Source organism: Colobus angolensis, unplaced genomic scaffold (genome assembly GCF_000951035.1).
Source record: "Colobus angolensis palliatus isolate OR3802 unplaced genomic scaffold, Cang.pa_1.0 Scaffold301, whole genome shotgun sequence".
NCBI lineage: Eukaryota > Metazoa > Chordata > Mammalia > Primates > Cercopithecidae > Colobus > Colobus angolensis.
Genome location: NW_012116278.1, coordinates 3,314,076 through 3,328,205, shown reverse-complemented (window position 1 = coordinate 3,328,205; position 14,130 = coordinate 3,314,076). Strand labels below are relative to the sequence as shown.

The following is a 14,130-nucleotide window of genomic DNA, read 5'->3' as shown; positions in this document are numbered from 1 at the left end:
TTGTGGTCCCTTAGAAGCACCATGATTTCTTTCATCTGCAGGTCTTTGCACACGCTGTTTCCTCTGATGGGAGAAGCCTTTTCCAATTCTCCTCTCCTTTGTTCTCTGCCCCTTAGTCTTCCATCAGACCTGAAAATTTAGGAAGCACTTCTTTGGGGAAGCCTTTCCTGACTCATGCTTCTCACCCGGATTAGGCTTGGAGTCCCTCCCAAGTGCTGATTTCTGCCACTGCCGTGCGATAACCTGTTTGTTTATATGGCTCAGTCACTCGACTAAGCTTCTGGAGAACAGAAACTATGTCTCATTTAACTTTATGTATCCAGTTTCCCATCTGGTGAGAAAGATGCTTCTTTCCCTATTTTACAGATGGTAAAAATGAGGCTCAAATGATTTGTCCATACCCTGGGAAGCAACATAGTTGGGACTCGCCTCTTTTTCCATGCAAGGCTGAGATACTGATCTTAGTAATTCCTTGGTGTTTCTCCTAGTATAGGAGTTATTCTGTCTGACATCCAACTAGATTGCAAGCATGTCTCTTCTACTTGTGCAATTAGGGGTTGTGTGGTGCTTGGAAAGCTTTCTTTGAGGGTGTTGGGAATGGGAGGAAGCCTTTTGTTCTTGCTCCGGTGACTGGAAAGTTCTTTGTTCTTCCCAGAATATTTCCAGTCATGCTCTTGATAGAGTATTTCCAGAATGACTTCTCAGAGTTTGTGTTCTGATGGCTCATCAGTAACAGAAGTTGTATCTGTCGGGAGGGATAGGAGAATAGATTGGGGAAGTACAGAAAAAAATGCTTGGAATATTGTAAGAATAATTCTGAGTACCCTGGCCAGGTAGGATTTATGTTTTATACCTTTATCCTGTTAAGCCTGGTGCAGGGTTTTGTAAATCTCAGGTAGCTGTGAATTTGTTTTAAAAAGTATTAGTTTGGCTGGGCGTGGTGGCTCACACCTGTAATCCCAGCACTTTGGGAGACCTATGCGGGTATATCACCTGAGGTCGAGAGTTTGTGACCAGCCTGGGCAATATGGAGAAACTCCGTGTCTACTAAAAATACAAAAATTAGCTGGGCGTGGTGGTGTGCGCGTGTAGTCCTAGCTACAGGAGGCTGAGTAGGATAATCGCTTGAACCCAGGAGGTGGAGGTTGCAGTGAGCCGAGATTGCACCACTGCACTCCAGCCTGGGCTACAGAGTGAGACTCATCTCAAAAAAAAAAAAAAAAAAAAGGTACATTTGCGGAAGTATAATGACTGACTCTGTCAGATGTTATCTTATGTGTAAAAGAGGCAAGGATTAGTGTAATTTATCATTTAAGGAATATAGTAACTCCCAGGTATAGTATAACTGGGGGTATAGTAACCCCCAGGAGACATGGGGGCCCATGTGCCCTATTCTGTTTTATCTTCAAAACATCTTTCCGGTCCTGTTTCTCACATCAGAACAGAACAGAATTTCTGTACCTTCTTTCCAACCCCACTGCTACGTCAATCAAATGAAAATGTCCTGAGCCATGAATCCAGCTCCTGGAGTGCAGAATCTTTCTATCAAGAAAAATTCTGGCATTATTTTATGTTCTCAGCACTCCCTGGACTCTAAGAGGTCACCTGGTCCTTTCCTCAGCCCACAAGATTCCTGAAGAAGAGCAGTAGCTCAGAGGTTTTACTCTGCAGCCCTGACCGGATTCAAATATCCTGTCTGTGTGTTAACAGGGGCATGATTTTTGGCTCAGAGACTTTGGGACTCTCTGAGCTTCAGTTTGGCCAATATAAAATGGAATTAGTAACAGCGAGGAGTGAGTGAAGCAATGACAAGGGCCTGTCATATTGTAAACTCAAACTCTGGCTTCGTATTTCCCTATTCACGGTGGATGCGGAGATGTCTCCGTGCCAAGTTGACCCCCTCCCCAACTCCGCACACGCTGGCCCTTTTCCCTAATCATCTCCCACCGCCTGCATCCCCCACTATGTTTTCCGGGTAACTTCTTATTCTTCAGATCTTATTTTATTTTTTAAAAAGTAATTTTAATTTTTTTTTTTTTTTTATGGAGAGTCTTGCTCTGTCGCCCAGGCTGGAGTGTAGTGGTGCGATCTCGGCTTACTGCAACCTCAGCTCCCGGGTTCAGGCGATTCTCCTACCTCAGCCTCCTGAGTAACTGGAATTACAGGCGTGCGCCGTCACGCCCGGATTTTCAGTAGATATGAGGTTTCACCATGTTGGTCAGGCTGGTCTCAAATTTCTGACTTCGTGATCCGCTGGCCTCAGCCTTTCAAAGTGCTGGGATTATAGGCGTGAGCCACCACGACTGGCCTATTTTAATTTTTTAGAGACAGAGTCTTGCTCTGTCACGGTGGCTGCAGTGCAGTGTCATGACCTCGACTCACTGCAGCCTCCACCTCCCGGGTTCAAGTGATTCTCATGCCTCAGCCTACCGACTAACTGCAATTACAGTCGCGTACCACCATGCCCAGCTAGTTTTTGTATTTTTAGTAAAGACGGGGTTTCACCACGCCGGCCAGGCTGGTCTCGAACTCCTCACCTGAAGTGATCCGCCCACCTCGGCCTCCCAAAGTACTGGGATTACAGGTTCGTGAGCCACTGCGCCTGGCCTTCAGATCTTATCTCAAACACCACTTCCTTGGTACAGCATTCAGAGACACCTCCACATCTCTCTCCCGTTACTAAAGTTTCCTTCTTACGGCACCCTGCATTTTTCCTTCATGACTTTATCACAGTTTGTAATTGTCCATTTATTTTAATTAACCTGTCTGTGTCCATAAACTGTGAGCTCCGCCGGGACCTGCTCTCTGCTATGTCCTCAATATCAACAGTGGTCTAGGATCACAGCACGCTTTCATCAAATATTTATGGCAAACAGTCCAGTCCATTCCTGAACTCGGGTTCAGAAAAGGATAGCGACCTGTCCAAAATCACACAGGTAAGCGGCAGACTTGATCCCAAGTCTCCTAATTGGCAACCCAAGACTCTATCCCCGGAACTGGCAAGAATCTTTCTAAACTACCCCCCGATAAAATTTTGAGCGCCAAAGAAAGTCCCAGAAAGGGAGGGAGTGAGCAGTGTGGAGAGTAGGAGGAAAGTGATTTGACTTGGCCCCTTCTCTCTTAACGTTAATGTGAGCATACTGCAAACTGAGGGACTATAGCAATAACGACGTGGCAAGGCGGCTACACTGAGTGAACCAATGACCCCGCAGCCATCAAAAGACGCCCGAGAGCGGAGAGGGGAGAGGGGAGGAGAGTGGAGACCCTGCGCAGGCGCAGTCCAGGCGCTCCGCTCCTGTCTCCTCCGCCCCGCCCCATCTCTTGCTAATCACAGAAGTCCAAGAGCGGTCAGCTGATGCTACGCTGCGCGGTCACGTGACAACGGGGGAGGGGCGAAGCGCAGGCGCGAGGAGCAGGCGCAGTTGGTGGGCGGCTGTGTCAGCTGACCCAAGGGGCCTTCGAGGTGATTTAGGCGGCTTGCCTGGGTCTCAGAATCGCTGCCGCCATGGCTAGTCAGTCGCAGGGGATTCAGCAGCTGCTGCAGGCGGAGAAGCGGGCAGCCGAGAAGGTGTCCGAGGCCCGAAAAAGTGAGTTTTAGGGTGGGGCTGCCCAGCGTGGCGCGAGTCGAAGGAAGACCGCTGGGCCGCAGGTGGTGGGTAGATTAGGCCCGAAAAACTGCGGGGTGCGGCCTTGGGTGTAGTCGCGGCAGGTTGTGTGTTTCGAAGCTCTGAGGAGCTGAGGCTCTGGAAGGCTTGCGAATCGCCTGGAAGCCACGATGTGAGATGGTAAATTGGGCGTGGAAACAGTAATGGGTTACCGGCCTTGGGGCCTGGAGGCTTGTGAAGTGGGCTCTCCAAACGGAGCTCTTTGTTCTTCCCCTCTCCCACTTAACTGCTTTGGGGTGGTCAGTTTCGGTGAATGGAGCCAGCATCCACACGGTGGCTTGGTCTAGAAATCTGGAGTCCTACTTGCCTCTTCTCCCTCCCTCGTTTGCCACCTTTAGTCAGTCGCCAAGGCTTGAGTATCTTTCACTTTCTCCCCCATGTCTACTACCAGCGTCTTAGTCCAGGACACCAGTTTCTCTAAAGGTACTGTAACTGTCTAAATCGTTGATTGGTGTGTGTGTGGGGGTGGGGGGTGAGGGGAGGTGTCTGTGTTTCTGTGTAATATGTGGCAAGCGCAGCGCCCAGTGCATCAGTTGTCTCCCCTAACGTGGCATTCAGTGTCGCAGTGAAGGAAGCAGGTATTGGATCGCTTAATTAACTGCAGGAGAGATGAGGGCTGGAGTGGAGAAATGTAAGGTTGCTAAAGAATTTAAACAGGTGAGTTTAATCTAGACTGGGGAGTGGAGGAACCCGTTCTAGTTCCCTCCAGTCAATCCATTCTGTCTGCAGTCAGTCGTCCTTCTAAAATGCAAAGATGTGACTTCCTGCTGGCAAGGAACAAAATAAATAAATAAATGCAGATATGATTTTCCTACCGCCTTTGCAGTCAGACGTTTAGTGCCTGCAGAACAAAGCTCAAATTCCTTAATGAAGTTGGGGAGGCTCCTGTGGGTCAGGCTTGGTCCTTTCCTCCAGCCATACTGAATCCTTGTGGTCCCTTAGAAGCACCATGATTTCTTTCATCTGCAGGTCTTTGCACACGCTGTTTCCTCTGATGGGAGAAGCCTTTTCCAATTCTCCTCTCCTTTGTTCTCTGCCCCTTAGTCTTCCATCAGACCTGAAAATTTAGGAAGCACTTCTTTGGGGAAGCCTTTCCTGACTCATGCTTCTCACCCGGATTAGGCTTGGAGTCCCTCCCAAGTGCTGATTTCTGCCACTGCCGTGCGATAACCTGTTTGTTTATATGGCTCAGTCACTCGACTAAGCTTCTGGAGAACAGAAACTATGTCTCATTTAACTTTATGTATCCAGTTTCCCATCTGGTGAGAAAGATGCTTCTTTCCCTATTTTACAGATGGTAAAAATGAGGCTCAAATGATTTGTCCATACCCTGGGAAGCAACATAGTTGGGACTCGCCTCTTTTTCCATGCAAGGCTGAGATACTGATCTTAGTAATTCCTTGGTGTTTCTCCTAGTATAGGAGTTATTCTGTCTGACATCCAACTAGATTGCAAGCATGTCTCTTCTACTTGTGCAATTAGGGGTTGTGTGGTGCTTGGAAAGCTTTCTTTGAGGGTGTTGGGAATGGGAGGAAGCCTTTTGTTCTTGCTCCGGTGACTGGAAAGTTCTTTGTTCTTCCCAGAATATTTCCAGTCATGCTCTTGATAGAGTATTTCCAGAATGACTTCTCAGAGTTTGTGTTCTGATGGCTCATCAGTAACAGAAGTTGTATCTGTCGGGAGGGATAGGAGAATAGATTGGGGAAGTACAGAAAAAAATGCTTGGAATATTGTAAGAATAATTCTGAGTACCCTGGCCAGGTAGGATTTATGTTTTATACCTTTATCCTGTTAAGCCTGGTGCAGGGTTTTGTAAATCTCAGGTAGCTGTGAATTTGTTTTAAAAAGTATTAGTTTGGCTGGGCGTGGTGGCTCACACCTGTAATCCCAGCACTTTGGGAGACCTATGCGGGTATATCACCTGAGGTCGAGAGTTTGTGACCAGCCTGGGCAATATGGAGAAACTCCGTGTCTACTAAAAATACAAAAATTAGCTGGGCGTGGTGGTGTGCGCGTGTAGTCCTAGCTACTTGGGAGGCTGAGACAGGAGAAACGCTTGAACCCAGGTGGCAGAGGTTGCAGTGAGCTGAGATCATGCCACTGTACTCCACCCTGGGGAACAGAGGGAGACGCCGTGTCCCCCCTCCCCCCCCCAAAAAAAGTATTAGTTTACGGCTAACATACGTCTCAATTTTTTTTTTTTTTTTGAAGACAATCTCATTCTGTCACTCAGGCTGGAGTGCAGTGGCACCATCTTGGCTCACTCCAACCTCCACCTCCTGAGATCAAGAGATTTTGTGCCTCAGGCTCCCAAGTAGCTGGGATTACAGGTGCCTGCCATCATGCCTGTCTCTACTAAAATACAAAAACTTATAAATTAATCAGTACCTAAATAAATACAAAATACATTTTTGTATTTTAGTAGAGACAGGGTTTTACCACGTTGGCCGGGTTCATCTCAAACTCTCGGCCTCCCAAAGTGCTGGGATTACAGATATGAGTCGCTGCGCCTGTCCTGTCTCAGAATTGATAATAGTTAGGAACAGAGGTATTCGGAAGAACTGCAGTTTGAAAAATTGCCTTTCTTGATTTATAATTACGGTTGACTTGCCCAGTTAAGAGTTGGGACGAGGCAGTATATAAAATGGTCCCATCCAATTTTTTAATGAAATCATTGCGTTAGACCTTAAATTTATTTATTTATTTATTTTTATTTTTTTGAGACGAAGTCTCGCTCTGCTGCCCCCAGGCTGGAGGGCAGTGGTGTCAGCTGACTGCAACCTCTGCCTCCTGGGTTCAAGTCATTCTTCTGCCTCAGGCTCCCGAGTAGCTGGGACTACAGGCGCCCGCCACCACGCCCAGCTAGTTTTTGTGTTTTTAGTAGAGATGGGTTTCACCATATTGGCCAGACTGGTCTTGAACTCCTGACCTTGTGATCCGCCCATCTTGGCCTCCTGAAGTGCTGGGATTATAGGCGTGAGCCAACACGCCTGGCCTGGACCTTAAAATTTTTAAAAAGTTTGTGTTAATGGCATATTTCGCTGGAGTGAAACAAAACACTGGCTCCCATATGTAAGGCCCAAGAAAAACAAGATTTAAGAGAAATACGATTTTCTGTTTAAATATTTTTGATTTTTAGAGGCCCCTATCAAAATTGAATGTTGAAGATGTTTGCCAAAGGCAGTAAATGGTATTATCTTGAGTTATAAATGCAGGGAGCCATGGGAGTTGGGAGTGATGTCTTGTGGAGCTACTGCATAATGTTTGGGCCATGAGTGTTTTTTGTAGATTGTTGGTTTCAAAAATATCTTTAGCTTTGAAATATAGCCCATTATAGCTGATGGGAGGATACATGTGAAGGATTGGGGTACAGGTGGCCGAAGCAGACAGTAATAGGCCAGAAATTATACTGGAGTGAACGTGGACTTGCAGAAATAGTCCTTGGAGTGCTTAGAGAGAGACCTGTTAATTGTTTCAGACTAGCGTCAGGGAATGTTGATGTCATGGGTCACTTCATTACAGGTCCAAAGTTCTTAATCAGGAGGTGGAAGGTTAAGTTATTTTCATTTATCCACACGGGCTCTAGACAGTTGATATACAATGATATATAACAAAGCTTAATTTTAGATGCAGGATGTCTTTTGCTCTGAATTAAATAAATAGGTTGATGGTCTAGAAACCCCCCCCTTTTTTTTGGGGGGGGGTGAGTGGAGACTCAAAGCAGAGGGTATATGTTGGCTGTCCTTGTGGTCTGTTTTCGTGTAGGCTCTGACCAAACCTAGAGATTTTTTCCAGCTGTATGTTAAGCCACTCACTTCTAGAAACCAAAATACCTGTGTCTCCCCTTCTCTCAGCTGCTTGTGCAGTCTGACTGTACAGTGTTCCTCATTCAGCATTCCTTGGCAAGTCACCACTATCATTACTTCCTTGTGACAGGCACTGCTTTTAGTTTCCAATGTTACATCATCTGGTTCATTAGTTACATTATAGGTTGATGTCCTTGGGAGCTTATTAGGCTTCTTGCTAAGCATCTAAGTAGGGTTGCAGCTTTAATCAGCAGCATACTTATGTGTTTACTTCTGGAGAAGAGTTCCCTAGGTGGTTAATGTTACTCATTTTATGTTCGTTCTTAATAGTTGAGATTGAGAGAATATTCTGACACATTCTACAACGTTTTTAATGGGCTGTAGTTATAGAAGGTATTCATTTTTGTCTTGTCACTTGCTAGTTAAGTACAGCCTATAGGAGGGAGGAACCTGTACTGTTTGTTAGCTCTGCATTCCCTCTTTCCCATGCACATCTCTTCAGACTGTGTCATAATTTATTCTTGGTTTATTGTTATAATATACCATCTGAGTCTCTGCTTGCTTTTCTACTTTTAACCACTTCCTGATATAGCTCTCTCCTTTGAAAACAGGAAAGAACCGGAGGCTGAAGCAGGCCAAAGAAGAAGCTCAGGCTGAAATTGAACAGTACCGCCTGCAGAGGGAGAAGGAATTCAAGGCCAAGGAAGCTGCGGTGGGGCACCATTTGTTTTTGTTACCGTTTCGTCTCCTAATCCCCCGTCCCACCAAGGCTTTCAAAATAGCCAGCATAGCTCAGAGATCCTGGTCGAATTTTGAAAATGTGGTAGTCATGTGTTTTATTGACTGCTTAGGCATCTGTCTCTTAGGATGATCAGGTTTTCCACTCATATTGAGTCCTAATTTTCATTTATTCACTCATTTAACACATATCTGTTAAGCAGTTAACATGCGTCAGGTACCGTGCTAGATGCTAGGAATCAGCTGTGACTAGGAAGAGACATGGTCCCTTCCCTCCTGGAGTGTAGCTTACCATCTGGTGGCCAGGGAGACTCAGTAATACAGTGCAAATCATGCAGAGCTACAACTGAAAAGTGCTGTGACGGTTGTAAACAAATCAAATGGAGCCCCACTTTAGTATAGTATATATAGTGCAGACATTTACCAGTGATACAGGCTATACTATGGTGCATACAATAATAGTACAAAAACAGAGAGTACAGAGGAGGCAGGGACAATTGTGGAAAGGGGAAAGGACAGAGGAGGGCTTCACAGAGAAAAGGAACTATCAGGACTCTTGGGTGCAGGTAACAAAATATAATTAAAACTGATTCTAAATGGAATGTAATGGCCTATATAATTAAAAACCCAAGAGCTTAAATAATATGCTCAGGACTTTCTCTCACCTCTGTGTTTGGCTTTATATCATTCTCAAGTTGTACATTGTGGCCTCTAGTAGTTCCAGCATACACACTTCCAGGCCCAAGTCCAGTGATTAAAGGCACATACCTCTCTCCTTGCATTGAGTAGCAAAAATTTTGATCAATTTTTAATTTTTTCTTTTTAAGAGACAGAGTCACACTCTGTCATTCAGTGGCTGTAGTGCAGTGGTGTGATCATAGCTCACTTTAGCCTGGAGCTCCTAGGCTTAAGCCATCCTCCACTGCCCAGCCTTCTGAGTAGCTAGGACTAGACACGCATGATCCATCATGCTCAGCTAATTTTTTTTGTTTTTGTAGAGATAGGGTCTTGCTGTGTTGCCTTGACTGGTCTCGAACTCCTGGCCTCAAGTGATCCTCACATCTCTACCTCCCAAGCTGGATCATCTTTGTTCGTGGCAATTTACAGTGCCATTAAAACTTGGCACAGTGACTCACACCTGTAATCCCACACTTTGGGAGGCTGAGGTGGGAGTATTACTTTGAAGCCACAAGTTCAAAACCAGCCTGGGCAATAAACCAGACCGTGTCTCTACAAAAAAAAACAAGATAAATACAAATAAAACAGTGTTTCTTTGATTCCTGTACTGGGGCTGATAGGTGCTGTAAATTGTCAGATTGCTCATAAAACAATGTAGAAATACTCTTGTGTGTCAGGGCAGCCATCATCTTATCCTCTTCTTTTTTTTTGAGATGGAGTTTTGCTCTTGTTGCCCAGGCTGGAGTGCAATGGCATGATCTTGGCTCACCACAACCTCTGCCTCCCGGGTTCCAGTGATTCTCCCGCCTCAGCCTCCCAAGTAACTGAAATTGCAGGCATGTGCATCCGGCTAAGTTTGTATTTTTAGTAGAGACGGGGTTTCTCCTTGTTGGTCAGGCTTGTCTCGAACGCCCGACCTCAGGTGATCCGCCTGCCCCGGCCTCCCAAAGTGCTGGGATGACAGGTGTGAGCCACCACGCCCAGCACTTTTTTTTCCCAAGATGGAGTCTTGCTCTGTCACCCAGGCTGGAATGCAGTGGCGTCATCTCGGTTCACTACAACCTCCACCTCCCAGGTTCAAATGATTTTCCTGCCTCAGCCTCCCAAGTAGCTGAGACTACAGGCGTGCACTAACATGCCTGGCTAAGTTTTGTATTTTTAGATGAGATGGGGTTTCATTATGTTGGCCAGGTTGGTCTTGAACTCCTGACCTTGTGATTCGTGTGCCTTGGTCTCCCAAAGTGCTAGGATTACAGGCATGAGCCACCACACCTGGCCCGTCTTCATATTTTTACATTCTTTTTTCTTTATTGTGGCACAGGCTTAGGAGGTGCCAATGACATGTGCCATGTGCCCTCATATTCTTACATTCTGTGCTGTAGTTGATTATAGAGATGGTACTGGTATTGCACTGTAAAGCACAAGCTCTGATTCCTTTTTTTTTTTTTTTTTTTGAGACAAGAGTTTCACTCTTGTTGCCCAGGCTGGAGTGCAATGGTGTGATCTTGGCTCACTGCAACCCCCACCTCCCAAGTTCAAGTGATTCTCCTGCCTCAGCCTCCCGAGTAGGATTACAGGCGCCCACCACCACACCCAGCAATTTTTTTTTTGTCTTTTTAGTAGAGACAGGGTTTTGCCATGTTGGCAGGCTGGTCTTGAACTCCTGACTTCAGGCGATATCCACCTGCCTCAGCCTCCCAAAGTGCTGGGATTAGAGGTGCGAGCTACCAAGCTCAGCCAAGCTCTGAATCTTTCTAGCAATGTTCCATTTGTAACCTCTTTAGTTTTTGAGACAACTTAGCAGAGCCTGGCATATGGCTTATGTTCAAGAAACAGGTAATGGGGTTCTGAACATAAAGGTATGAGTTAGCAACTGAGCTGTTATGAAATGCCCCAGGAGATTCCTGTAATATGAACAGTTATAGTATAGAATGAAGAGCCCTAAGGGCACAGTGGCTCCTGCCTGTAATCCTAGCACTTTGGGAGGCCAGGGTGGGTGGATCGTTTGAGCCCAGGAGTTCAAGACCTGCGTGGGCAACATGGTGAAACCCTGCCTCTACAAAAAATACAAAAATTAGCCAGGCAAGGTGGTGCGTACCTGTAGTTCCAGCTACTCAGGAGGCTCAGGTTGGAGGATGGCTTGAGCCCAGGAGGTAGAGATTGCAGTGAGCCGAGATCATGCCACTGCACTCCAGCCTAGGCAACAGAGTGAGACTCCATCTCTTAAAAGGAGAAAATGGAGTGATAAAGTCAGGCACAATGGTGCACACCTGTGGTCCCAGCTCTGCAGGAGGATCTCTTGAGCTTGGAGTCTGAGGCCATCCTGGGCAACATAGTGAAATCCCATCTTTTTGGGGAAAAAAAAAATGGAGTGATAGCCTCCTTATAGGTCGTTGTGAGGAATAGGTAATGTGAGAGAATCTTTTGCAAATTAATGTTATACAAATATGAAGGGATGTTGTTATTAGCATATGTATATGTATAGTGTGGCAAGAACAGATTAGGTGAATAAAAAGGGTCTGACACAAAAGTTAGGTCTTCCAAAACCTTGTAGGTTAAGTTCTAGTAAAGAAGGCACAGCAGTTAACAAAAAGCTGGCTGTATTGTGAAGACCATAGAAGGTAAAAGAAAATTCATGTGTGTGAAATTGCTAAGAGAAACTAAAGAGAGAAGATGTTTACGATAAAAATTCAGGTAATAAAAAGGAGCAGGCCAAGGTGGGTGGATCACAAGGTCAGGAGATCGAGACCATCCTGGCTAACATGGTGAAACCCTGTCTCTACTAAAAATACAAAAAAAAATTAGCTGGGTGTGGTGGCAGGTGCCTGTAGTCCCAGCTACTCAGGAGGCTGAGGCAGGAGAATGGCGTGAACCCGGGAGGCGGAACTTGCAGTGAGCCAAGATCGCGCCACTGCACTCCAGCGTGGGCAACAGACCGAGACTCTGTCTCAAAAGAAAATAAAATAAAAGGGGGGGTGGTGGTGGGGGCAGCAATGAGAAATTAGTTTTCCTCTCTTTCAGATCTGTAGTACTCCTCAGAGCCAGTCACTGTTAACAGGTTTCTTTTTTAAATTCTTATAGAATATTTATATTTGCAAGAACAGATGTGACACACTGTTGAATCCACTGTTGAACTTAAGAACTAAAACACTAACCAATAATGGTGAAACTCCTTGTATATTACTCCTAAATTGTATCTTTCTTGTGTTTATTATTCTTACTTGTTTTGTTTGGAGATGGAGTCTTCTTGCAATTTTGCTCAGGTAGGGCACCAACTCACCATCCTCCTGCTTCAGTGTCTTGAATAGCTGAGACTACAGGCATGCACCACCATGTCTGGCTTGTGTTTATTATTATTTAGGAATTTTTTAAAACCATGTATCTCCCCACATTTAAAACCACAGATACAAAAACATACCACATTGATACTGTTATATATCTTGCTTATATTTTACAGTTCATTGCAATTCCTGAATAGTTCTCTTGTATAGAAGCAAACTGAGTTTTTAGGTTGATTCCTGTGTTTGGTTAAGGCTATATAGCAGACTCTTAGAGGAGAGATGTGAATACATGTCTTTGGAATGATTTCCTAGCAGTGGAAATGCTGTGCAGTTTACTTTTGGTAGATGTGGCTCCCGTTGACTCGGGGAATACCTCACATGTGCTTCAGCCACAAGGTCACATTCTGAGTATACTGATTGGTGAGCCTGGGTTTCTCCAAAAGTCAGCAAGTAGCTTATGAGAGGTACCTGACCAACCAGAGCATTGTTCTGATAATCCCTCTGTTACATCGCTCCCCATCTCCAGGCACTGGGATCCCATGGCAGTTGCAGCACTGAAGTGGAGAAGGAGACCCAGGAGAAGATGACCATCCTCCAGACCTACTTCCGGCAGAACAGGGATGAAGTCTTGGATAATCTCTTGGCTTTTGTCTGTGACATTCGGCCAGAAATCCATGAAAACTACCGCATAAATGGATAGAAGAAGAGAGAAGCACCTGTTCTGTGGAGTGGCATTTTAGATGCCCTCATGAATATGAAGCTTTAGCACAGCTCTAGTTATATTCTTATGAAATGGCATTAAATTATTTCCATATATTATATAGTAGGTCCTTCCACTTTTTGGCCAGTAGCAAATCTAGCTTTTTTGTACAGACTTACAAATTATCTAAAGATTTCATCTTTTTACCTCATATTTCTTAGGAATTTAATGGGTATATGTTGTCTTTTTGGCAAGGTATATATGCCTTTTGGCTCAAGCAACATGTATATCACTGTTGACTTTTTCTTTCTTAGATCTAGTTTAAAAAAAAAAAACCACATAACTATTCTTTGAAGAAAGGAAGGGATTAAATATTTTTTTTCCCTAACACTTTCTTGAAGGTCAGGGGCTTTATCTATGAAAAAGTAGTAAATAGTTCTTTGTAACCTGTGTGAAGCAGCAGCCTGCCTTAATGTAGTCCATTCTTGCTAATGGTTAGAACAGTGAATACTAGTGGAATTATTTGGGCTGCTTTTAGTTTCTCTTAATCAAAATTACTAGATGATAGAATTCAAGAACTTGTTACATGTTATTACTTGGTGTATCAGTAATCATTTAAAAGTAAAGACTCTGTCATGCATTTTTCTCCCGTTCATTTTTTTCCTTGTCTCCATGATGACCAATGGTTCATCATTTTTGATAATGCATAATGCACTTTGACCCAGATGGTCTGCAGAATTTCACTTAGGACATTAGGGCACAAACAGCACACATATCACATACCCATTTATATACATAATTCGAAAATGTTTGTGATACATGCATCATGTGATTTCACCCAACAAATGTTTTGGAAAACAGCAAGCAACTAGTCTGTAGTTTCTTTTCTCTAGAGAGCCTTGGCCTGGGGCAAGTTATTAAGCATATTTCCTTTCTGGTGGGCTAGATGACATGCATTATACCTGCAGTACCTTCACACTAGCCCTTACAAGTTTTTTTTTTTGTGAGACGGAGTCTTGCTCTGTTGCCCAGGCTGGAGTGCAGTGGAGCAGTCTCGGCTCACTGCAAGCTCCGTCTCCGGGGTTCATGCCATTCTCCTGCCTCAGCCTCCCGAGTAGCTGGGACTACAGGTGGCTACCACCACACCCGGGTAATTTTTTATATTTTTATCGTGTTAGCCAGGATGGTCTCAATCTCCTGACCTCGTGATCCACCCGTCTCAGCCTCCTAAAGTGCTGGGGATACAGGTGTGAGCCACTGCA

General features: G+C 45.0%; 1 protein-coding gene across 1 annotated transcript; it reads left to right on the top strand.

The window, feature by feature from the left end:
* Positions 1-3,367: 3,367 nt before the first annotated feature.
* ATP6V1G1 (ATPase, H+ transporting, lysosomal 13kDa, V1 subunit G1) lies at positions 3,368-13,517 on the top strand. The gene is made up of 3 exons (XM_011950086.1): positions 3,368-3,587; positions 8,083-8,183; positions 12,695-13,517. The coding sequence occupies exons 1-3, from the start codon at positions 3,506-3,508 to the stop codon at positions 12,866-12,868; spliced, it is 357 nt and encodes a 118-aa protein (XP_011805476.1). The 5' UTR covers positions 3,368-3,505; the 3' UTR covers positions 12,869-13,517.
* Positions 13,518-14,130: the final 613 nt, after the last annotated feature.